This window comes from Rhinopithecus bieti, unplaced genomic scaffold (genome assembly GCF_001698545.2).
Source record: "Rhinopithecus bieti isolate Rb0 unplaced genomic scaffold, ASM169854v2 scaffold_38833, whole genome shotgun sequence".
Lineage (NCBI taxonomy): Eukaryota > Metazoa > Chordata > Mammalia > Primates > Cercopithecidae > Rhinopithecus > Rhinopithecus bieti.
In genome coordinates, this window is record NW_016816114.1 from 37874 (window position 1) to 63566 (window position 25693).

At 42.9% G+C, this 25693-nt stretch overlaps 1 protein-coding gene across 7 annotated transcripts in view; it reads right to left on the reverse strand.

Moving 5' to 3' along the window:
- Positions 1–25693, reverse strand: part of CYFIP2 (cytoplasmic FMR1 interacting protein 2) — a 136490-nt gene that overhangs the window by 12972 nt on the left and 97825 nt on the right. For all 7 annotated transcript variants that reach the window (XM_017854394.1, XM_017854397.1, XM_017854400.1 and 4 more), the window contains 2 exons: positions 2310–2382; positions 1613–1707 (listed from right to left, as the gene is read on the reverse strand). In XM_017854394.1, the coding sequence (XP_017709883.1) occupies positions 1613–1707; positions 2310–2382 (168 nt within the window). The remainder of the gene's footprint in view (positions 1–1612; positions 1708–2309; positions 2383–25693) is intronic.

Genomic DNA, 25693 nt, shown 5'->3' on the forward strand with positions numbered 1-25693 from the left:
TTTAGCTTTTTTTTTTTTTTTTTTTTTTGAAGGGGGGCTCGCCCTGTTGCCCAGGCTGGAGTGCAGTGGCACGATCTCAGCTAACTGCAACCTCTGCCTCCCGGGTTCAAATGATTCTCCTGCCTCAGCCTCCCAAGTAGCTGGGATTACAAGTGCCTGCCACCGTGCCCGGCTAATTTTTGTATTTTTGGTAGAGTTGGGGTTTCACCATGTTGGCCAGGCTGGTCTTGAACTCCTGACCTGAGGTGATCTGCCTGCTTCGGCCTTCCAAAGTGCTGGGATTACAGGTGTGAGCCACTGCGCCTGGCCCCACCATTAGCTTTTAATCACCATTTTCAGAAGGAGGTTGGTGGCATGCGGAGGCTGGGCTGGGGTGGCTTCCTCAGTGTGACGTTTGTGCAGATGAGGCTCTGCATCGTGCTCCAAAAATACTTACCATGTTTTGCCAGAAGAGAGGCCACCTTCTGCCCTCTGTTGAGGATTTGAGTCCTTCTGCCCTTGGTGAGAACACCAGAGAGGACCGCCGGAATGCAAGTTCAACAGCGAATTTCAATCCTAAATCTCTTAAACAGTTGGCATTAGCTTGTCTCACTAGAATACCCTGTTTCTCTTCTTCCTGAATTCTTCCCCTGCCTGCGCCCATAAAACGTGAAGCTTGCTTAAATCAACTTGAAATGTGACAGCACAAGCCTTTTGTTTCTCCGCTTTCCCCCCATGTCTCTTTCTCCCTGCTCCCTGCATAATCTGAATTCTCTGAAGGCAGGGGTCCTGTCTTACTCATCCTGATGTTCATCGTGACTAGTACTGGTTTTTAACAATTACAGAATAACATATAAGCTCATTCACCTTTATTAGAACACTACAGAAAAGGCTGAAGTCTTCTTTCTCTCCCACTCTATTCTATCTCATCTCTCTTCAGAGGTTGCCACCATGATAAACTAGGTAGACATCATTCCAGATATTTTCAGAAGAGTTTTACATGGTTTTGTTGTGTGCATTTAAAAGAATGCATCATCCTGCGTGAACTGTAGTGCAACTTGCTTCATCCAATCGACTGTGCTTATGATCTGTCCACACTGATGTCTCAAGATCTTATTTTGCCTTTTCATTATGTATTAAGTACATACGTAATATGCAATAACTTAGCATTTTATTTAATCAATGCTTTACTATTAGATGTTTGGGTTGTTTCTAGTTTTTGCTTTAATAAACAATGTTACATAAGCATGTAGTGTTCCTTTAAGTGTTTCTTTAGTAAAAATATCCAGAAGTGAACTGCTGGCTCACAGAGTATGTGGAGTTTTAACTTTTAGAGACAAAGTAACAGATTCTTGATATCTAGCAGGGACACAGCAGATACTTGTTTAAATAAGCAGATGACTTGTTGGCAAGATATATGATACAAGGTATGGAAGAAACACTCAGGCCTGAGAGTCAGCAAATCTCATTCCAGACCTGCTGCTGCTATTAATATTAACCAGTTTTGGGGTATTGGACATTCTCTTCCCTTCTCTAAGCCTCAGTTTTCTGACCTGTACAGCGAGGGGGTTTGGTTGAATGCTTTCAAGTTCCTGTCAGTGATCAGAGCCCATTCATCATATAAGATTGGTACCTGAGGGGTCCCCAGCCGCTCGATCAGAGGGACCAGGTGGAGTGGCGCATACTTGGCTTCCAGACGTTTCATCCGGACCTCCAGGCGCTCCCCTTCTGCAAAAGGAGTCACAGAGCAGAAAATGAGACTCAGGGCACATGGGGCAACCGGGGAAGGAAAAACTCTCAAAGGACCTGATGATGTATCTGCATTCCAAAAATGGGATGGAGTGTGTGGCACTGCTCTCCTTTGTTCTGGAAAGTGTGAGTAGTGTTTACAAGGAAAAATGTTCTATGATTTGTCCAACAATGGAATCTTCTGCCTTCTAGAATATCTCTAGTTTAGTGGTTTAATATATTAATATATATATTTAAATTCCAAGCCTAGATTCCACTATACTAGAGATATTTTAGAAGGAACAAGGGACAGGGCCTGGAGTGTCATTTCTGTAATCTTACAAGGAATTTGTTGAAGAATTAGAATGAATGACAGAATCAAAGATAACAGGTTTCAGAGTCTGTCTGGTCGGTCATGTGGTCAGTAGGTTCAATGCAGGTGGCTGGGTTCATCTTCCAATTCGTGATTCTGTGGTTATTCAATAGGTGTCCAAAGCTTTAACCTTCCCCCTTGCTGACTAGATCTGAGTTGACTGGGATTAGGAAGTGAAAATAAGGTTCAAACGCTGGTCGGCTATTCAGCTGCTGTAGTGGTTTCTTACCTTTGATGTAGACTCTAGGCAAGATGTTTTGGAAGGGTGCAGCATGCAGCAAATCGCAGACCTCCTCCTGAGACTGCAGAGATGTGGGTAAAGAAAGAGAAAGCAATTTTCATTTTAAACAAGGAAGATTTTTCATTCTTAAAAACCTGAGCACTGGAGTTAGCTAGACCTGGGTTCAAATCCTGGCTCTTCTCACTGTGACCTTGGGCAAATTCCTTAGCCTCTCTAAGTCTGTATCTATCTGCAAAATGAGGATGAGAACAGTACCTATTTTAATGGGTTGTGAGGATCAAATGAGAAAATGCATAACCTTGTGGCATAGTCACAGGTACATAATGAGAGCTCAATACATTTTTACTATAATCTTATAAGGAATTTGTTGAATTAGGATGGATTACACAGAATCAAGCAGATGATGGGTCTTAGTCTGTGTCTGTTTGGTTGTGAGGTCTGTAGGCTCAAGGCAGGTGGCTAGGTCAGTCTTCAGTCTACAAATCTAGGATGACTCTGTGTAAAGGCCTATGTCTGACTGGTTTTCTGCACACCAGACATCAACTAACAAGAAAAGAGGGACGAGAACCCATGCCAGATTGGTTTCTATGGTGACTTGTTATGTGTAAAGCTAAACTTAAAAGCAAACATACAATGGTTGGAGGGGAAGCTTGGTTAGGGCAAGACGGGAGAGAGGGTCTCATGGGCTTACTGTCCTGGGACAAGCTCACAATCCCTGGACTTCAGAACAAAGGGGAGGGAAGGAGTCTGGAGAAGCCATCCTCTACTGGGGTTTGCTTTCTCTTCAACTCTGGGCATTTGGATTAGGTAGGATCCAGGCTCCATTTCAAACTTTGACACTTGGGGATTCTAAGCATCTGAGAAAATCAAGATTGCAGGTGTCCTTGCCTTCCTCTACCCCAGGCATGGATGGAACACCACCAATCCAGGACTCTGAAAGGCCAGTTGTTCAAGAGGGGAACCCCAACTCCTGTTTAACTGCAGATCAGTCCTTGAAATGAGGCTACCAGAGGAAGAACACTCTGCAGTCCCTTCACAGGAGCCTGATCTGTCATTCTCAGTTTCTTATCCAGAGGGGAAACTTTCCCCTCAATTTTTTTTTTTTTTTTTTGGTGAAACAGAGTCTCATTCTGTTGCCCAGACTTGGCTCACTGCAGCCTCTGCCTCTTGGATTCAAGCGATTACTCCTGCCTCAGCCTCCTGAGTAGCTGGGACTACAGGTGCTCGCCTTCATGCCTGGCTAATTTTTGTATTTTTAGTAGAGATGGGATTTTGCCATGTTGGCCAGGCTGGTCTCAAACTCCTGACCTCAGGTGATCTACCTGCCTTGGCCTCCCCAAGTGCTGGGATTACAGGTGTGAGCCACCGTGCATGGCCCTTTCCTCCTTTTTTAAGTGAGGTGTTTGTTTCTCTCCTTTCTAGTAAATCTCACAACCTGGTCTTCATTGCTATGTCTAAGCTTAGATTCTTTGATTCATTATATAACCTGAAAACTTTGCTTATTGATCATTCAGGCTAATCTTTCACATTCACATGGTGGATTACACTGGATGATTTTTGAATGATGAATCAGCCTTGCATAGCCGAAATAAACAAACTCGATTATGATATATTGTCCTTTTGATGTATTGCTCGATTTTATTTGCTAACATTTTGTTGAGGATTTTTGCTCTGTATTCATGAGGGATACTGATTTGTAGTTTTATTTTCAAATGCCTTAGGTTTTGGTATTAGGGTAATGTTGACCTCAGAAGATGGGGAGAGTTCCCCTTTTGCATTTTTTGGAGATAAAACCCTCTTTCCAAAATTATAACAGGGGAAATTATGACAGTAAAAGAAATCAGACCTAACGAACCTCATTTTGCTTCTAACCTTGAAGCTGTTCTTGTTCATTCCTGGGCATAGGCCGAACTAACTTGGGGAAGGAATTCAGTTCATGGTTTGTCTCTGAAACAAAATTGATCATAGCCCTATCCTGAAAAGACCCCCTTCTTGCCTGAGGACCAGTCCGCCTTTGCAGGACTAACAAATTAGCTACAAGATTAGAAATTACAGTTTAGGGGTCATGCAGCCTCTGGCTTCAAGAGTCTGAAACGCCCCAATAGCCCCTAGGGATAACAATCACTATTATAAAACCTAAGATCAGTGCTTGAGATATTTTGCAGACCTTGCACTCTAGTGGATCAACTGACACCATCCAGATTGGTAATCTGGCTCAATGAGTTCTGCCATCTCACCCAGGAATAGAAAACAGCAAGAGAAACTCACTTCGACCCTCTATGATTCCATCTCCAGCACTCCACACTAAGCTCCTACCTGTCAAATTATCTTTAAAAACTGATTCCCGAATGCTCGAGGAGACTAATTTCAGTAATAATGAAAATAATGAAACTCCAGTCTCCTGCACAGCCGGCTCTGTATGCATTACTCTTTGTCCATTGCAATTCCCCTGTCTGGATAAATGGGCTCTCTGGGCAGTGGGCAAGGTGAACCCGCTGGGCAGTTACAGAGGAGATCTTGTAGAATTGGTACTATTTCCTCCTTAAATGTTTGATGGAATTCACAAGTGAAACTATCAGCGTCTGGTGTGGGTTTTTTGCTTTTGTTTGTTTGTTTGTTTTTTTTAGACGGGGTCTTGCTTCCTCTCCCGGGCTGGAATGCAGTAGTGTAATCATAGCTCACTATCCTTGACCTTCTGGGTTCAGGTGATCCTCCCATTTCAGCCTCCTGAATAGCTGGGACTACAGGTATGTGCCACCAACCTGGCTAATTGTTTTTGTAGAGACAGGGTTAGGAGTTTTCTTTGTTGGAATTTTTTTTTTTATAAGTAGGAATGATACCTCTTTGATAGATACAGTACTATTCAGCTTATCAATTTTTCTTAAGTCAGTTTTGGCGGTTTGTGTCTCTTAAGGAGCTCCTTTCATTTAAGTTTAATTTATGGGTATACTACATATTTGTCTTTAGAACATTTTTATTGTCCTTTTAATTTTTGTGGGTTCTGTAGTAATGTCCCTCTTTCATTCCTGGTCATTTGTGTCTTCTTTTTTTTTCTTGGCTAGAGGTTTATCATGAACACATGAAAAAATCATGTGTTAATGATTTTTTTCTCCTCATAAAACCAGTTTTTAGTTTCAACATTACTGGTTTCTTTTTTCTTTTTTTTGTTTTGAGACAAGGTCTCATTCTGTTGCCCAGGCTGGAGTGCAGTGGCATGAACATGACTCACTGCAACCTCAGCCTCCCAGGACTCAGTTGATCCTTCCACCTCAGTCTTCCAAGTAGCTGGGACTATAGGTACACACCACCACACCCAGCTAAGTTTTGTATGTTTTGTAGAGATGGGGGTCTCACCATGTTGCCCAGGCTGGTCTTGAACTCCTGGGCTCAAACTGTCTGCCTGCCTTTGCCTCTCAAAAGTGCTGGGATTACAGGCATGAGCCACCGCACCCAGCCTCAATGTTACCGGTTTCTGTTCCTTACTAATTCATATCTTTTCTTCTGTCTGCATTAAGTTTAATTTGCTCTTATTTCTCTAGTTTCTTATTTTTTAAATAATTGAAATAAAGAATAGGGATGGGGAGTCTCACTGTGTTGCCTAGACTGGTCTCAAACTCCTGGGCTCAAGCAATCCTCCTGCCTTGACCTCCCAAAGTGCTGGGATTATAGGCACATGCCACTGCACCTGGCCATTGCTCTAGTTTCTTAAAGTGGAGGCCTAGATTACTGATTTGATACCTTTATTCTTTGCTAATAGAACATTCAGAGTATTCTTCCATAACTCCAGCAATCAAGAGTTCATTTCTTCTGGAGGCAGCCCAATCCACTTTTGAACAACTCTTAATGGTTAGAAAGTTTAGTTGGGTATTGAGCCAAGGCTGCTTCCCAATAATTTCCACTCTAGATCCTTGTTCTGTTCTTTAGAGTATCACTGAATGTATTTTTCAAGCTAGTATCTTTAGCTCTTTTATCTCTATTCTTCCCCTCAGGGTCAGGCACTTTGTAAGAGTTTTCTACATCTCTCTCCATTTCCTAGTCTTCAGGTCCTTCCTCAGCAAACAGAAATATCATGCCTAGTCATACCATGCCATGACAATGTCTCTAGCAGAGATTACTAAGGACTGCACTGTCACCAAGTTCAATGCATACCTTTCAGTCTTCATCCTATGTGGTATCTCTAAAGTATTAGGCACTGTCCTCCTCCACTCCTATGACGAGGTGTGCCTTTGCACCATTTTGGCTTCTCCTTTTTAGCATCTTTGCAGATTTTATCTCTGATCATCCCTTAAATGTTTTTTTTTTTTTTTTTTTCTTATTCTATTGTCCTGGTTTATCTCATCTACTCCCATGACCTGAAACACCATTCACTGTCCACTATTAATCAAGCCTGTGTTTTCATCCAGACTTTTCTCCAAAGCTCTGGACCTGGATATCCAACTCATTGCTGGATGTTCCCACTTGAATATTCCATAGCTCAATGTTTCTAAAGCTGACCACCTTCTCCCCCTTATCACCTGGTGTTCCTTGCTCACAGAATGGCACAATCAACTCATCTGCCCAGGCCTAAACCCTGGGGTGCATCTTCTCTCTTTTTCCTATGAAGACCAATTAGTCTTTGTCCTGCTGATTCTCATGTATGATTCTTTGCACGTTTCTCCACACCAACCACTACAACACTAAGAGCTAACAACCCCCCATAAGGGTAGGGATGGCATCTCTATTTCTGCCTCTCATCTCCAGTCCCCTGCATATATTAGTTTCTCAATAATTTATTAAATGTCTACACATTTGTTACTCTATAAATGTTTCTTACATGAGTAAATAAATTTGTCTACATGACAGTCCTCCAAGTATGAGAATGCTACTATTACATCCATTCATTCATCCAACAAATATTTATTGAGCACCAGGCACTGTTGCAGGCTTTGCAGATATGATGCTGAACAAGTTAGACTAGATCTTTGCCCTCACAGAATTTATGTTCTAGTTGACAGAGACAGATAAAAACAAGTAAACAAATCAGAAAATTTCAGGGTAATACGCTAGGCAGTGACAGGTTTGGGAAGGGACTACTACAAGGTAGTTAGAAAGGATCTTTTTGGCCGGGCGTGGTGGCTCAAGCCTGTAATCCCAGCACTTTGGGAGGCCGAGACGGGCGGATCACAAGGTCAGGAGATCGAGACCATCCTGGCTAACACGGTGAAACCCCGTCTCTACTAAAAAATACAAAAAACTAGCTGGGCGAGGTGGCGGGCGCCTGTAGTCCCAGCTACTCCAGAGGCTGAGGCAGGAGAATGGCGTAAACCCGAGAGGAGGAGCTTGCAGTGAGCTGAGATCCAGCCACTGCACTCCAGCTTGAGTGACAGAGCCAGACTCCGTCTCAAAAAAAAAAAAAAAGGATCTTTTTGGCAAAGTGTGGTGGCTCACGCCTGTAAGCACTTTGAGAGGCTGAGGTGGGATGAATGCCTGAGCTCAGGAGTTGGAGACCACCCTGGGGCCGACAGGGTGAAACCCCGTCTCTACTAAAATACAAAAAATTAGCCGAGCTTGGTGGTGCATGCCTATAATCCCAGCTCCTTGGGAGGCTGAGGTAGAATTGCTTGAACCTGGGAGGTGGAAGTTGCAGTGAGCTGAGATTGCACCACTGCACTCCAGCCTGGGCCACAGAGCTAGACTCTCTCTCAAAACAAAAACAAAACCTTTTTTTTTTTTTTTTTTTTTTTTGAGAGATGTTTGAGTTGGTGACATATGAATAGAGAATGGAATGAGTTAGTGACATTTGATTAGAGAATGGAATGAAGCAAGGGATCTAGCCATGTAAATATGAGGTAAGGGTGGTCCAGTACAAAGGCCCTGGGGCAGGGAACGAGTTAGGGCGTAGTGTTGAAGAGACTCACAGTACATACGGCAGGAGGCCCTAAAGGTAGGGAGAGACCAGATCAGGTGGGGCCTCGTAGGCATGGGGCTAAGTGTGAATTTTAACTGTACCAAGGAGCTATTGAAGTTGTTCCCGAGGACTGGTATACATAGCCCCACTGCCAAGTGTTCTCATCTTTCACTTTTCCAAACATTTCAGTTGTTCCTAGAAATGTCTTATTACTGGAAACTGGCCATTGCGTGAACTATCAACTTTCTGTTTTGTTAACATGTGTAAAGTGGTGTGGGCAGCCGTCTTAGGGGATAGAGGAAGGGGAAGAGAGCTCTGGTTCTCTGCAAGAGTAATGCTGCTGTTTTGTTCATTTACATGATGAGCTTCTTCAGATTTCTTTTGGGGAGACAGTGTTCCACTTACCCCCTTCAATGCCCCTGCCACCCCAATGCAAACTGAAACTGCAGGACCAGAGGTTCTTTGGGGGTGCTTCCTGCTGGCAAACTTCTGTGTGTGCTTCGTAATGTCATTTATCAATGAAGGTGAGAAACAGAAGGATGCGATTTCTTAAGGGATGGAAAAGCATTTGCCTGGAAGGTCCCAGGATTTGAGCTATGTAGCTATTTTCATGATGAGGTGGCTACACACTCTGCAACACCTTTTGTGGAAGGTGTTTGTTTGGCATTCAAGCTGAGATCATTGTGACTGATAAAAACATCCATTTTGGAGCACACAAAGGCCTGTGTAAGGGATACAAGCAAGCTTCCATTGTGGAAGCCCAGGCGAGGCTGACCTCCCTCTTGTCTGATCCTTATCTTAAAGGATCCACACTAGGCCATACAGTCTGCCTAGGAACCCATCAAGCCATGACCTGCTAGAAAGGCTCCTTGCTGTGGCCTGTGAAGACCACCCAGCCTTGGTTCTCTCTCCACTCAGCTCCCTCCTTCCCACTCCACTCTGACTGTTTCAGCCATAGGAGTTGTTTGTTATTCAAACATGCTGTCTGTGTGCCCATCACAGAATCTTCCCTGTCTCTGGAATGCTGTCTAATCCATCTCTTCTCCCTTACTCTCTTTGCTTAGCAAATTCTTGTTCTTTCAGATCGCAATTTAAGCATCATTCCTTTTAGGAACACTTCCCTGACCCCAATGCCTCCCTGCTCATGTAGGTTCCTTTATTAAATGTCCTCAAACAACTGAGTTCTCTTCCTTTCCAGCATCTTAACTCAATCTATATTACACATTCCCATACGTGACTAGTTCATAAATGTCTACTCCCCCACCACTGAAATTTAACCTCCATGAAAGTAGAGACAATGTCTATCTTTGACCACATCTTATTCCCAATAGTGAGCACAGTGCCTAATATATAATAAATGCTCAATAACTATGTAGAATTAAAGTTGAAAAGTCCCAGCATGTAAGGAAGTTTAGCCTTAGAATACAATCTCTCTTATTTGGGGCCTATGTGTTTCTCCTTATTGTAATAACAAAGGGAGTATTATCTCTTCAATTTTACTGATTATGAAGTGGTTTTAAGAATTGTCCATGTAGTGGGATTTTCAGGTGTTTTAATTTTCTTTCCCACTCTTTCCCCTTTTTTTTTCTACTTATATGCATTTACTAAGTTTTCTACATTGAACCTATATTACTTTAAAAAATTAACTTGAAAAAAAGAACCCTGAAAGCAACTACTTTTTCCCAACTTGAAAGTAAAGAGCTTTTGGAGTCTTGTTGCTGGAATCAGAGGGGAAAGGAAATGAAATCCTAGCATGCCACTTGATCCAGCAAAGAAAAATATTTGCATAGGGGCCAGGCACGGTGGCTCATGTCTGTCATCCCAGCACTTTGGAAGGCCAAGGTGGGTGGATCACCTGAGGTCAGGAGTTTGAGACCAGCCAGCCAACATGGTGAAATCCCGTCTGTACTAAAAATATAAAAATTAGCTGGGCATGGTGGCACATACCTGTAGTCCTAGCTACTTGGGAGGCTGAGGCAGGAGAACTGCTTGAACCTAGGAGGTGGAGGTTGCAGTGAGCCGAGACTGAGCCACTGTACTCCAGCCTGGGTGACAAAGTGAGACTCCGTCTCAAAAAAACAAAAAAGAAAAAATATTTGCATAGGTTTAATGAAAATAGTTTTTGTTTTAGGCTACACTTAAGGACATGACAGATGCAGAACAAAAGACAAGTATTATAAAAAATACAGTGGTGATGAAGTAAAAGTGAAGCTGACAAGAGGCAGGAAGTGGGAGTACCAGGGGTGGTAATTTCCTTAGTCTTTTGTCTTTTCATGGAAAGGAGTCTACTAAATCATGTTAGCAAAAGCGGCAATAGAGGTATAAGTATATTATCTATGATTACAAGGGAAAACAACAGAAGCAGTAATATAATCAAATGTTGAGAGGGAGAGAGATAAATGAGATAAAATCTCATCTTTCCAAGTAGGGAGTCAGTATTGTCTAAAGTTGCTAATTAAGAAATAGGTTACCCTCATGAGCGTTATGGAGGTGACTGGAAGAACTGGAAACAGAAGCGATGAGGACAGGCTGCCCAGGGAATTGGGAATACAGGTGGGCAGAAGTGCAGTAGAGCCAAGTAGGATGTTTTTCTTTAAAAGCTCATCTGTAGTATTTGATTTGTTATAATGTGCAATTAAGAACTTAATGGAATTAAGTTATAGTGTGCAATTAACAACTTGAACAAAATGAAGAGGCTAGATTAAATGGTCTCCAAGTCTTTAGAACCAAGAGTCTGTAAAATACAACCACTTTTGTCTTTAGAGAAGGAGAGGCAATGAACATTACTGAGCACTAACTAATGAGCTAGCTGCTTTATGTCAGTTGCCTGCTGTATGCTTCTGGACAGCCCTGTGAGATAGGGCTCACTGTCCCCATCCTGTGGAGTAAGGTGAACTTTCCTAACTAGGTCCCCACACAGATGCTTAAATAAGCAGTAAGGCTGACATTTAGATCCAGGGCCACTCCACTTTGACACACATTGTTTATCCATGGCAGCCAATGCAGCCAAAGTCTTGGGAAGCTTGACTTTTCCCCTTCATTATATATACATGTCATTAAATGGCAAAGTTACCAAAAATAGAAATAGAAAATCACTTAAAATCTTAACACCTAAGAAACTTCAGCCTCACTCATATCTGATAGGCTCATTTCATTTGTTGACTTATTAGGTTTTTGGTTATAGCAACTAACATTCTTTAAACTGTGGTATATATGCAGTTTGAAGAAGAACAAGAGTCTGAGCTACCTTCTTCTGTGCAAAGAAATAGGAAATTACTGATACCTTTATTCCCAACTTCCAGAGGTAGCCTCGACCCTGAATTGGTTTAAATAATTTCTTGGCAGACAGACTACTTTTTATAAATCTGCTGATGTGTTTCCAAGTCTATAATTAGACCACTCACGTCAATTTGTACCCACAAATTCCTTCTTCCCTGACCCTCTTACCCCTACCCAAAGTTTTCTACCCAGTTTTATCCATCCCATAAATCCCCATTTAAGTTTTACCTTGTAGGAGTGTTCCAAGCCCCTCCAGTCCACAGTGCCTTTGCTTTTTAAAAACTTACCAGAGCTCTTATTCATTCAGGGCTTCCACTAGGCCATCTGCAGACTGGGCTGTCTAATCTAGCCCAGGGTCCTGAAATCTGACCTTCTGATGGAGGACCAGGACATTGACCCACATCTCATGCAAACATTGATTAAGAGAGAATCTTCTTGAGGGACCACCCGTGTGTAGGACCTGCACATTCTCTATATTTTTCTTGTTGGCCTGATATGCGAGGCCAGCAAGAACGTAGAGAACATGTGTATAATAGGATCTAGATACCCAACAAGGTGGTACCAAGTTCTGAAGACTTTCATTCTGACTTGAATAGAGCCTGAGCCAGAGATTAAGTAATTCTTCCATTTATATAGCAAACAATAAGCACAAGGCTTTCTGCAAGGTGCTGGAGTAGGTGAGGGAGACCAGATGCACAACGCTAACCAAGATGATGACAAAAGCAAGTAAATGGGCAATTCTAATAAGTGCTACAATTGGGGTGTGCCTGGGGTTTATGGGGATGCAAAGAGGAGCAACCAATTCAGACCTTTGGGGAGGATGATAGGGAAGGATTTCTGAAGAAGGACGCTAACTTGGAACCAGGGGTGAGTGATGGACAGCTAAGGGGGAATAGTACCTGCCAAGGCCTCAAAGCAAGAGGCAGGGCTGAGAGCCAAGGTAGGCTGAAGCTTTCAGTGCTGGAGGAAAGTGATATGAGACAGGAAGGAGGGGTGGGCAGGAGTGGTTTGGGAAGAATCTTCTAAGTCTCACTTAGATTTCTGGATATTATCCTGATGGTTTTCATCAGGGAAATGGCAGAGCTGCAGTTTCACCTTCTGGTTGCAAGGGAGAGAAAGGATTGGGGAGAGCAAAGCGGGTGTTGGAAGAGCCCAAGCAGGAGAAAGCAGGGCCAGGAATAAGTGGCAAAGGAGATGGAAGGAAGTGAGCAGAGGCCACAGACCTGATGACTGAACATCAGGACAGGAGGAAAAGGACCCCTGCACAGGGCACCTGTATGATGACGGTGCCGTTCGTGGAGTGAGAGGACACAGTGAGGCTGCAGGCAGGAGGAAGCCAAGGTCAGATTCAGGCAAGGTAAATTTCTGATATATGTGGACATGGAAAAGAAGATATCTAAAAGGCAACTGGATGTGAGGCCTGGGCCCTGAAGAGTCTGTGGAGTAGAGCTGAACTTGGAAGTCAGCATGGGATGGAGGCTGACCCCAGGGGAAAGGAACTGTGCCAGGTTTGCATGAGTGGGTGCTTCTCAGGGTGACCAAGACCCTTCCGGAGACTTGAGTTCTTCTGATTATATGAGACTCAAGAGAAAAAAAGCACAAAGTGCTCCTTGAGTTCAAGGGAAGACATAGATTCTGAACATTTCCATGTCTACTAGCATACAGCCTATGCAGGGATAAAAAGACACCTTTCAAGTCAGGAATAGGGAAGATGCCACTTCTCTGCATTTGCTGCTACCTCTTTATTCCTTTCTTTAGGTCACCAAATATCTATTGAGTGCTTGCTCTGTGATCTGGCAGACAACCCAAAGGCACAGAGATGAAGATGACACGCTCCATGGAGCCAGTGAGGGGCCTGGATGCTGCGGGAAACACTATAACAGGTAGAGCTCTCTATAAAAATGAGATTTCAATGAAGTTTACCATCTAGTGGAAAAGAGATCCAAGGATCCAAGGACCCCCATGACTGAGAAATAAAACAGAATCAACTGGGTTCAATAGGAGAAGCTGCTGACAAAGGGCTTTGGAGACTGAGAAAAGAGAGAAACACCATCAAGTTCCTCGCAGAGAAAGGCATTTGATAAAATGTGTGTTGATTAAAAGGACCAGCGGTTTGGGGAGGATGAGGAAATGATGGCTGTGAGATGGGCCTGAGAGGAGGGGCAGGGTTTTGAACTGTGAGGAAAGGTGCCATCCCATTCAGAAGGAGGATGAAATCAGGGATAAAATGAGGTGGCTGATATGAAAGGAGTAGGGCATCCTTGGCTTGGGCTTGTGAGGAGTGTGGGCCACAGTGCTATGGGCAGTGAGTGAGCCAGGCTTTCAGTTCTTACGTGGCTTAGAGAAAAGGTTGATTCAAGTCTCTTTGCTCATGGCAAGAGGAGGAAAGGGGGCTCTTGGTAACTGAGGACCTGCTTCTTAAGCATTGGAGACTTCGCATTCATTACCTCATTTAACACTAAGAACTCTGTGAGGTAGCTCCTTAGTCCCAGCACTTTTCAGGTGTGGAAACTAAGGCTTAGAGAAGGAGTGTCCCACGTTTTGGCTTCCCTGGGCCATACTGGAAGAAGAATTGTCTTGGGCCACACATAAAAATAAAATACACTAATGACAGCTGATGAGCTAAAAAAAAAAAAAAAAAAACCCAAAATCTCATAACGTTTTAAGAAAATTTATGAGTTTAGGTCAGGCTGCATTCAAAGTCGTCTTGGGCCGTGGATTGGACAAGCTAGGCTTAGAGAATATAACAGAGTCTCATAGCTATACAGTATAGAGGCAAGACTTGAACCCAAGATTTCTGAATTCAAAGATATATGGTTTCCAGTGGAGACCATGGAAATCAACCGGAAATCAGGCTGAGAGAGCCTCATGCAACTCACCCTGCCCTTCCCCTTGGTCTCATTCCGTGTAAGTCTCCAGACTTAATGACACCAGTTCTTTGATAGGTATGGTGTCTTCCTTTGGACACAGGCAGAGTATAAGTAAATAGAGTAATACTTCCTATTAAATGAAGAAATGGGTGATAAACCAGAGCTACGGCCTCTCAGGATTGTCTTACTGCCAAAGGCCTGCTCTCATCTCCAAGTGGCCATCCGGCCTACCAGGCAATCACCTTCTTTAATATCAACCTCGCTGTGTTCTACTTGCTGAGTCTTATAGTCCTAGATGAGACAAAGGCATGAGGATTCCTGGGTGCCTTTAACAAGTCTCAAGTTGGGAATACTGATTTTAAAACTCCAAGTGGTCACTTAGAATGTTCTGGGTAGTAAATGTCCCCAGCATGAGTTTCCGTTACTCATCATTAGGCAGCAGACTCTGTCCCCTAGAATGAGTCTCCTTCAGAACCATAATGGTGCTGGGAGGGAGAGGCTGGGCTTGCAATGCAGTCGATGCATCAGCAAAGACCCCAGGAACTAACTGTGTTTTTTACAAGTGACTGGAATGTGCAGTCAGCAAATTCACAGACTGGAAATAAAAGTGAATTAAGTTCGCAATTTAACTGGAACAGAGACCCCCAGTCCTCCTTTCCCCATGCTGCCTTGAAAAAGGAAGAGCTGACTGGTGAGCCCTATCCAGTTAGTGTCCTGGGCTTTGCTGCATTGCCTTGCTGTACAGGACTGTGCATCTGACCAGGTGGAAGTGGGCATTTTGGGAGGAAGGCCGCTGCCCAGATACCAAAGCAGGACAAATGCCAGCACCTGGAATGCTGGAACAACGGGCAGTTTCCAGGGGTCTCAGATCATTGCTGCTTTTGCTGGGAGACAATGATACCGTCTTGTCAGGGTTTGTGCTTATTTTGGGGCGATGGGGGGAGTTTATCACCCAAGGCTGCTGGGTATCGTTTATGTAGCAAGTATAGTATCCAAGTGCATCACATCCTAGGGAATGCCAAGCACACTGCAGAAATCAGAGATTGTTTATAATCACTTTCTAGCAGATGTTATTCTTTAAAATATATGTAAAAGAAAGAAGTGAAATGTCTTGAGGAAGGATACCTTTTTATGATTTCCTGAAGGCAACATGTGTCCCAGTGATGGCCCTGGGGTCACCTCATATATCAACCACTATTGAGAGGCAGCAGTGGCTTTTGGAGAGGATTCTGACACCAATTCAGTGCAGCAGGATCGATCGACAGCTGTGGCGAACTCGAAGGGGGCAGTGGCATTCAAACTACAAATCTGCTGTTCCTGATTTCCAGTGACCATCATCATTAATAATCTAGTTACCTTACATGTGGTATTTGACTTGAAATTTGTCATTTTCTTCTGGGAGTGCACCAAATACTTAATTTAGCCCCTAGGCAAAGACTGTCCTCTGGAAAATTACTAACTTTAGATATATTTTAATGATTGCCACTCTAGCCTCTTTTTTTATTGGCTATCTTTATGTTCACTTTCAAAAAATTAGCAAATGCAGATAAATTTTTTAAAGAAGGAAAAAACGTATAACTCCACCACCCAGGAGTCACCACTGCTAATAGCCTTTTCCAGAGTTTGAACTGCCAAGTTCTTCTCTGCACATACCATTTCAGCATATATTTTAAAATAAGAACAGAATATACCTACTCTTCTGTAATCTATTTTTATAATTTAGTATATACTATTAGCATCTTCCCATGTGCAGTACAAAGCTTCTATCTGGATTTTTTGGGCCTATTTTTAGTTATCCTACATCCTTTTTAAAACGAGCATCCTACTCCTCAAAATTACTTGATAAATGAATATTCACTAAAGTACCAGCTCTCAGAGCATGCTCTTTCTCCCAGCACATCTCAGCAACCCCATTTTAGTGGGGCCTTCTAAAGATCAGGGTGGGCCTGGTGGCTCAAGCCTGTAATCCCAGCACTTTGGGATGCCGAGGCTGGTGGATCATAAGGTCAGGTGTTCAAGACCAGCCTGGCCAACGTGGTGAAGCCCCGTCTCTACTAAATAAATACAAAATTAGCTGGGCGTGATGGCGCTCACCTGTAATCCCAGCTACTCAAGAGGCTGAGGCAGGAGAATCACTTGAACCCCAGAGGCGGAGGCTGCAGTGAGCCGAGACTGTGCCACTGCACCCAGCCCAGGCGACAGAGTGAGACTCCGTCTCTAAATAAATAAATAAATAAATATCAGATAACATTCCAAACCCCTGGAGTGAGTCTCTAATAGCATTTCAGATACTGTGATAGAAAGTGGAGGTGCTCTTTCTTGGGGACTGAGGGGGTGTTCTTGGTGCTCTTGAATTGTAAGGCCAAGGTGGTAAACGTCAACAAGCCTTAAGGTAGAAGCCAAGGACAGTGGGATTCAGTCTTGCCTTGATGCAGACCTGCAGTGAACCTCAGTTTCTTTCTCTGTAACTTGACCCCCAAAGTATGCCATGTGGTTGGGTTGTGCAGCCAGGCAGAGTGGTAATAATAGATAAGTTGGTGGAATAGGCATGGCTGAAATCTTCTGAGCCTTGTGGGTCAAAGTTGGGAGTTTGAATTTTAAGAACAAGAATCCACCTGTCAGTTTTAAGCTGGAGAGTAAAAATCTGATTTATCATTGTATGAAGACCCCTTTGCTGTTAATGCTAAGGCATGGCCCTCTCTCGGCTCAAGCATGGAAAGGCAGTGACCCTCAGCGGAGCTGGGTTTGAGACATTTCTCTTAGAGCATAGGGAGAAGGCATTCTTGTGTGTTAGCATTCCTGAAGCAGATGGCAAACCTTCCCCCCACGGCCAGTGGGTGGAGGGTGGCTGCCAGAGGTGTTCTCCTAAGGCCACTCACTGACCTCTAATTTGGACTGGCCAGCTTCCCTGGCTTCATTTGCCTTTCTTGGATCTTAAACTGGTATTTCCTGATGGTGAATCAAATAGGTGGTCAGCCTGTGAGTCACGGCTGACTTCGGTGCTAGCAAATGCCTCTATAAATTTTTTAAATGAGGCCAGATGTAGCTCCGGGATATATGTTACCAAGAATAAATCTTACCAACTAGCAGAGTAGCTGGAAAAGACAAAAACCCTCATGACTTTCCTCTTCATACATCACGACCTTGTCTGCTTTAACCCCTTTCCTTCTTAACTTTTTGATCCCTGATGAAGTTTTATGTCTCCCACTTCAACTTCACATTAGGAAAAATTCTAAACATATAAAATATTTGAAGGAATAATATCCTTATACCCTTGACATAGAGTCACAATGAACACTTTGTCATATTTGCTTTATTTTATGGAGTCATTTGAGAGTAAATGGAAGACACTGAGTCACTTCAGCCTTCAACACCTAAGCATGCAACTCCCAAAAACAAGGACACCCTACTGTGTAACCTCAGAATCGTGATCCCTATCATATACGATGTAGTCAAGACTAAAATTTCCTCAATTGTTCTTAAAATATTTTACAGCTGTTTTTGGAACCAGGATCTAACCATGATGAGTTTTCCAAAGTGTGAATAATATGCAATTGCTATACAAAAACAACGAACTTCAATGATCCCTCCTTGGAGAACTGCCAGGAGCTTGTGCTTCTGCAGAAGTTTCTCTCTGGGAGGAGTTAATAAGTGAAAGTTAGGATTCAGTAACTTTGCATGTACCAAGTGCCATGCGAATGCTTGTTATTCCCACTATATGATAACTACAAGAGAAATAATCAGTAGGTGATTAAGAACCACGGTCTGTCTACTGTAAAACTGCTGTGCTGACAGTAAAAGCAAAAAAGGTTTCTAGAGTCAGGGTGCAAAAAAATATTTTACTGTAAGGAAGTCACATCAGAATTCAAGGGATTCATGTTGTATTTTTGCATTGCTTTCTGTCTTAATTTTCTTTTGTATTATACTTAATTTAAAACTGATGAACATCAATTTTAAAACTGAGGGATTCCATCAAATATCAAAAACCTTACGTGTTCCCAACTCACTTAGTCTATGAGGCTAACTGGAGACTTGATTTCTCTTGGCTACAGGCTACCATAAAGATTCCGTGTACATATTTTAAAAAGATTCAATATGATCCTAAGAATGTCAGATTTATGCAGAATGGCATTAGACTCTACATTTAGGGTTCTGTTCACAGTTGAGTGAAAAACTACCATTTTTAGCTGATTTCCTAAAGAGAATAATCAAACCAGTATTTTCTTAACCTTTAACTCTGATTTTGAGGCAACAAAAGACAAATAACACTAATGCATTATGTTTTTGTGTGGAGAAAGGAGCTGAAAATGGGAGGTCCAGGCAACCCCACAGGGATCACTGCCTGGATTTTCTAGCAGGAGGGAGGTGGAGAGCTGGGCCTAACCAGAGAGCTTAGTGTTCTAAACATTCCCTTATATGGAGGCACATAATGTGTTTCCCGCATACTGATATTAAGCCCCAAGGATACACAGCCTGTGAGGCAGGCAAGAAATTAGGCTTCCCATTTCCACCATGACCCTCTCCCTTGCACAGAATGTACAAGTCGCAGCTTCCAGCCCTCCTTTGGGACTCCAGGTGCAGTGGAAGCCTCAACCGAGAGACGGTGCCTCTGCTCCTATTCCACTGGTACCTCACTTCCAGCAGCTCTTGGTAGCCCTCGCTAAATCTATCAGTAATTTAATCTTACCTGATTGTATGTGATCTTCTCCTGTCAATCTATGCCTTGCTTGAATAGTGCTGTATATTACTATGTTTCATCTCCAACCCCTTCCCCTGTCCCCTGAATTGTCAAGGGGATAATAGACTTCTTATTCTGGATCAGAATAATATCTGGTCAACTGGGAAAGATCTATAGCCAAGAAACTGTGGTCTAGAAAGTGGGCTTTCCCTTCCCTCAAGTATATGCCAATGTCTTCCAAGGTTAGCATTTCCTAAAGTGGAAATTGGGCATATAAGGAAATGTGATTTAATCGTAATGAGCCACACAGTGAGCAAGTTCTTTCCTTTTTCAGTTTCCTGTCAATCTTTCTGACAACCTTAATGAGAAAGTTTCCATTTGAAACCAGCACATGTTAGCACCTAATATTTACTAATCTTGTTTTTATCAAAGAGGGAGTAGGGCTTGTGTTCAGAGATCTGTGCAGGCAGCAGCTGGAATTATATGACTTTGCTGTATTTTGGTTGAATGTATTATTCTGGTTGCTTTCTAATGATGGCAAGAGATGATTTTTTTTTTTTTTAATGCAAGTGATGGTTTCCTTTTAAAATTAAGTTTCATTAAAAGGATTATGTAAATAACAGAACCAGTGATCTGCAGATGTGGCAAGAATTGTGACAACTAAGCACCCATGTCAAAAGTCTGGCAGCTCTAGTCCAAGAAGATGCTTCTAGATCAGAGATCCTCTACTCTGGCTGCACATCAGAGTCAAGTGTGGAGCTCTGAAAATATCTGAGTCTGGCCAGGCGTGGTGGCTTGAACCCCACCCCTGGAGGGCTTGGAGGCTAACCCTCTATGCTGAAAACCGGCGGGTGGGTGGTGAACAGTGCCGTCAGGGATGGGATATGTCCTGGAGTCTCACACTCTGCCTGGCCCATAGGGGCTCTTGGTCTTGTCTGTGGAACCAGTGACTCTTACCTCTCAGACCATTTTTTCCCAAGTCCTGATATGTTCACACTAACAGGTTTGTTTTTCAGATAAAGCCATGTCTGAAAAGATGTAAATATACTTAAAAATCATAAAGTCACACAAAGGAAGGGTATCATTGGGAGTCAAAGTGCCTCTATTCCACAAAGCGTGGATCATTTTCAACCAAAAACATAATCTGTGTCTGGGCTAAGAAACACTGATACAGAAAGGCCAGAGGCATTACTTGTGGGTGCCTGGGCAAAGGGACAGGATACGCTTCTTGGGCAGCTGGAGGAGTCTTTTCTCAGAGTGACAGGTAAAATCATCCTGGATCAAGCACAGGTGGGCGTATGGAGTGACGGTCTGAGAGGGGTGGTTGAGATGGGGCTTTTACTTTTTTACTTTCCATGCATTTGAATTGTATACATTTGCTACATATGAGTCTTTCCTTTTAAGGAAAAAAGTAATAAATATTTAATGCAATAAATCTAAACAATAAAGTCTAAAAAGTGAGAGATACTTCTCCCACGCCCCTGTCACCCATCACACCTCATAGAGGTAGTCATTCTTCTTACCTTGGTGAGTACTGCTTTTATAACTACTAATTTTATATGGGAAAATCTGCTAGAACATAAAAACATCTGGAAGAATATCCTTTAGAATGTGAACAGAGGTTGGCCGGGTGTGGTGGCTCATGCCTGTAATCCCAGCACTTCGGGAGGCCGAGGTGGGCAGATCACTTGAGGTGAGGAGTTCAAGACCAGCCTGGCCAACACGGTGAAACCTCATCTCTTCTACTAAAAATACAAAAATTAGCTGGGCATGGTGGTGCATGCCTGTAACCCCAACTACTCAGGAGGCTGAGGCAGGAGAATAGCTTGAACCCGGGAGGTAGAGGTTGTAGTGAGCCGAGATCACGCCACTGCACTCTAGCCCCGGTAACAGAGTGAGACTCCGTCTTAAAAAAAAAAAAAAAAAAAAGTGAACAGAGGTCATCTTAGTGTGACAAAGTGGTTTTTTCTTTCTGCTTCTCTGAGTTTTCAATCAATGAATTTATTTCAATTGTGTAATAAAAACAATTAGAGGAAAGACATTAAAAGGTAGAAGTAGGAGACAGAAGGTCAGATGTGGGGATGAAACTATTGAAAAGAACAAAAACAACTGGCAGAGCTCAGCTGGGCATCTCTCTGTACTGTAATATGCTAACCTGAAGGATCTTTGGATTCCAAGGGGCATCTGGTTTTCATCCAGACTCCTGCACTAGCTGTTAGGCTGGGAAAATCAGCTCCCTCTTGGGACCTCGGTTTTCCTATCTAGAAAATGTGAGGTTGCACTAGATGAGTGGTTTTCAACAGGGGGAGGTTTTGCCCTCCTAAGGAATGTCAGGCAATATCTGGAGACATGTTCGTTGCCACAATGAAGGGTACAACTGGAATATGGTCCAAAAATGCTGTTTGACATCCTATAAAGCCCAGGGCAACCCCCTAAAAGATTATCTGGCTCCAAATGTCAGTGGTGCTGAGGTTGAGAAACCAACCCTGGATGGTCTCTGGGGGCTTTTCCAGATCTGATTGGCATTTGGATCTGTGAGTTTGGGTCTAGACTCGCCTCATCTCTGGTGAGGGCAGTAATGCTCTCAAAGGACTGACTGGAGCATTTCTGTGGTCCACTCTAATAAAATAAGGACAGAAGAAGTAACAGAGATGAAGGCAGAGGCAAGAGGCCTTGCAGTAAAAGACAGACTAAACGGCTCTGTCCCTCCCAGGGACACGGGCCCGCCCTCCCTCACATGTACAAACAGGTCCCTCTCCTGGTGTATGCTGGCATAACAATGGCCCGAAGTCTAGAAAACCACACAAAATTTGAACAAAAACTTAGTGATTGCTATTTCCCTAATGACCACTTTCTGATTTCCCAGGGAAGAATTTCCTTTAAAAACCTGATACAAATCAGTATTTAAGTATTTTTATATGTTTCAGATTAGATCCAACAAATATTAAGAGGCTGCGATGACCAGACCATTTATGGACACGAGATAAAAGACATAGCACTACCACTACAGACTGCAGGAGAAAGGTCTTTTCAAGAAGTAGTGCCAGAACAATCTGGAAATAAAAGATTTATACCTCCCATTAAACACAAGCATCAATTCTAGGTGAACAATATGGACTTAAAGGTCTGTTTAGCCTTGAAAGACTAACCTCTAAAACTTTCCGAGGATAGCCTATCTTCATGCGTGAGAGTAGGCGAGGTTTTCTCAACAAGTCACAAGAGTATCAACCGTAAGGGAAAAAAAAAACTCCACTAAGCCTGAAGAACTTCTATTCACCAAGACACAAGCCAGAGTAATATATCTGCAATACATGTATCCATAATATATAATGGCCACAAATCCATAAGAAAGATGACTTAAAAAGGCAAGAATGTTGACCAGCACGTCACAAAAGATGGTGTCCAAATGGTTAGTAGCATGTGGAAGGAGAATCAGCATCACTAGGGAAATCAAAATCATAATGACATATGACATCCCCCGCCAGAATGGCTATGATTAAAGAGGGACAAATTGTTCATAAGGCTGCAGAGAAGTTATAACTCTCATATACTGCTGCATGCGAGTATAAATTGGTATAATTTGCAAAACTGCTTTGAAGCTAACCTAATAGGTATTTCCTTAATAAAAACAGGAGCATACATACAGCAAAACACATGTACAAGAATATTCATGACACCATTATTCATAATAGTACCAAACTATAAACAACCCAAACGTCCACCCACAGGAAAATGGATGATTCAGTTAGTCTGTTCATGCAATGAGAATACTGGAGTAATTGATTCAGTAATAAAAAATGGATCATCTATAACATGGATGAATCTCAAATGTAATCTTGAACGACAGAGGTCAGAAAGGAAAGGGAAAACATACTAGATAACTCTATATGAAATTCAAAGACAAGCAACCTTATCTCTGGAAATAGAACTCAGAACCACGATTCCTTGTGGAACAAACATACTAGATAACTCTATATGAAATTCAAGGACAAGCAACATTATCTCTGGAAGTAGAACTCAGAACCATGATTCCTTGCGGAACACTGAAGAGGGCATGAGAGAACCATCTATGATACTGTAAATGTTCTGTGTCTAGACCTGGGCTACATGGACATGTGCCTTCAGCAACCTGTACACTTAAGATTTATGCATTTGACTGTAAGATCTTAATTGAAACCACCAGAATGCCGTATAAAAACCCAAAACCAGAAAAATAATGTCACAGGTACCTGGGTTTCTGTACTAATACTGCACCCTGAATTTTGAGAAATATTTATAAGCACCTAACTTAATGAGGAAAATACCTTTGTCCAAGTCATCATCTGTTTAATTTATATCCCTCTACCTATCAATGATACATTAATCTCTGTTTTTTTTTTTTTTTAAAAGGCAAACCACAGAATGAGAAGGTATTATGGAACCTACAACCAGAAAGACCTCTGAAAATCTATTAGAAAAGACAAAATATGGAAAAGTAAAGGGGGCAAGAGATTTCTTATTCCTTTGCACTTTCTGGTATTTCCCAGTTTTTCTAAAACCAGCATATATTAACTATTTTAAAATGATAGGTCAATAATAATGCATGAATATGCTTTCCCTGTAAGAAATTAAGACATTCCAGATAAGGCTAAAAAGTCCCTGTTGACCTCTAATCCTGGATTCCTCCCTAATACCTAGAGAAAATGATTGTTAACTACTCGGTATGCTTTTTTGCCAGATCTTTTTCAATGCAGTGTTATTTGTGGGGTTTATTTTTTGTTTACATCTATGGCATCATGTGTGTCTTAAAACTTTTTTTAAGCTCAATATTGTATCTTTCACTATTTTTTATCTTGGTATGTGCAAAGCTACTTTATCAGCTTATTATTTTTACCTGCTTCAGAGTTTTCCACGAGAATGAATATTCCACAGTTTATACAGCCTTTCTTCTATGATGGCCATTAGGCATCTTTCTTTTCTTTTCTTTCTTTTTTTTTTTTTGGCAATTAGTAGTCCTCTTTCATTGAGGACAATTGGTATGTCATTTAAATATTTAATTCTAGCTTCCTAAACTTAAAAAAACCTCCAGAAAGTTCATGCTTCATTCTAATCTCAGAAAGCACTGTCTAGGCTTGGAGATCTCTCCAGCTGTCTAAGTAGAAAGGGGAGTGTGGACTTCAGTGAACCTAATCCCTGCTCTGTGTTCCCCACCCTTCCCCGACCCCTAGCCCCCAAGGACTGGGATCATCAGTACTGGAAACCTGTGCTTTAGTTCTTCCACCTCTGCTGCTGCTATGCTGTGTGACCTCAGGTGAGTTCCTTCTCTCTCGGGTTCTCTGTTTTCTCACTTATGAATAGAAGGAGTTGAAACATTCATGCTGTAGGGGGTCTGTCTCAGCTCTGAAGGTCATTGATACTGAGTGTCCTGTTGTCCTCAGTGATACACGTGAGTGACCACCCAGACAGTGCCTGAGGAAGTTGTCCTTTCCTTGCAGCCCCCATCAATAGTCTGCCTCCTGGAGTCTGAATAGGGGAAGCTGAACTGATGGTCTTTGAGTCACAGTTCCTCATGAAGAGAGGTGCTTAACAGGAGACACTCAGGGACTGAGGCTTCAGGGACCCCCCCTACCCCGACTTCCACTGTTCCTGGTGCCCCTGAGGCCTTCAGAAGTTGTCCCTATGTATCCCTGTGACTTCTGAAGGCTACATTGCTATAGCAACCTGGGTCTGCTGATCTGTGTAAAAAACCTATCAATTAGTTGTCTGGAGAGTCCATTTAAGGGGTAACAAGCAATTACTCCTTATAGAGGAAGAGCAAACAGTCCCCATTTCAGAGCCTCTCAGGGTGAGTTTGAGAGCGGCAGGTCCAAGTCACTTATTTTAGGGATGGGGGCACCGAGGGATGAAATGAACTGGTTCATCCCAAGTCACAAAGACAATTAGAGGCAAGGCATCCTTACTGGCTCTGATTCAGAAGCTCCATTATCTCTTTACCTTTGTTCCAGGCTCTTCCTTTCCCCTCCCGTCTATTGTCCAAGCACCTACTGCCTCCAAGATGGGCTCTAGACCGTAAGAGACTTGTCCTTCACTCTCCCAATAGCCCCCAGGCCTTTGAAAACAGCCAAGCAGACCCCCTCACCTGCTGCTCACATGGCATCCTGCAGTGGCCCATGAGGCCCCAGTGACCTGCTGACTGGCTGCCTCCCTCCACGGCTCTTACCTCTGTCCCCTTGGCACCAGCTCACTATGAGGTCCTCCCTGTCCCTTAAAGACCAAGCTCTATCCTCTTCAAAAACAGCACATCTCTCTCTGACACAGTCACTCTCCCTTTATCCTATAATCCTGTGTATTCCTTCACAGCTCTCCTCCCCATCTGCAACCACAATCTGATTTTTATGACTTTGCTCGTTTCCCTCTCTGGAATAAAAATGGTAAAACTCTGTCTCTTATTCATGGCCATTTATCCACAACCTAGAACTGCTCCTGGCAATGAAGAGGCTTGCCATGCCTCTTGCTGAATGAGTGGATGGATGCTGAAAGAGATTCCCACTAGGTCCTGAGAATGATGCACCCCAGAGTAACATCCTTCTGTTTCCTTCTGCTCTAGGCTGTCTCTGTTACCCTGACACCCATAGGACTGGGCCCACTGGGAGCACCTTGGGGAGGAAGGAGGAGAACA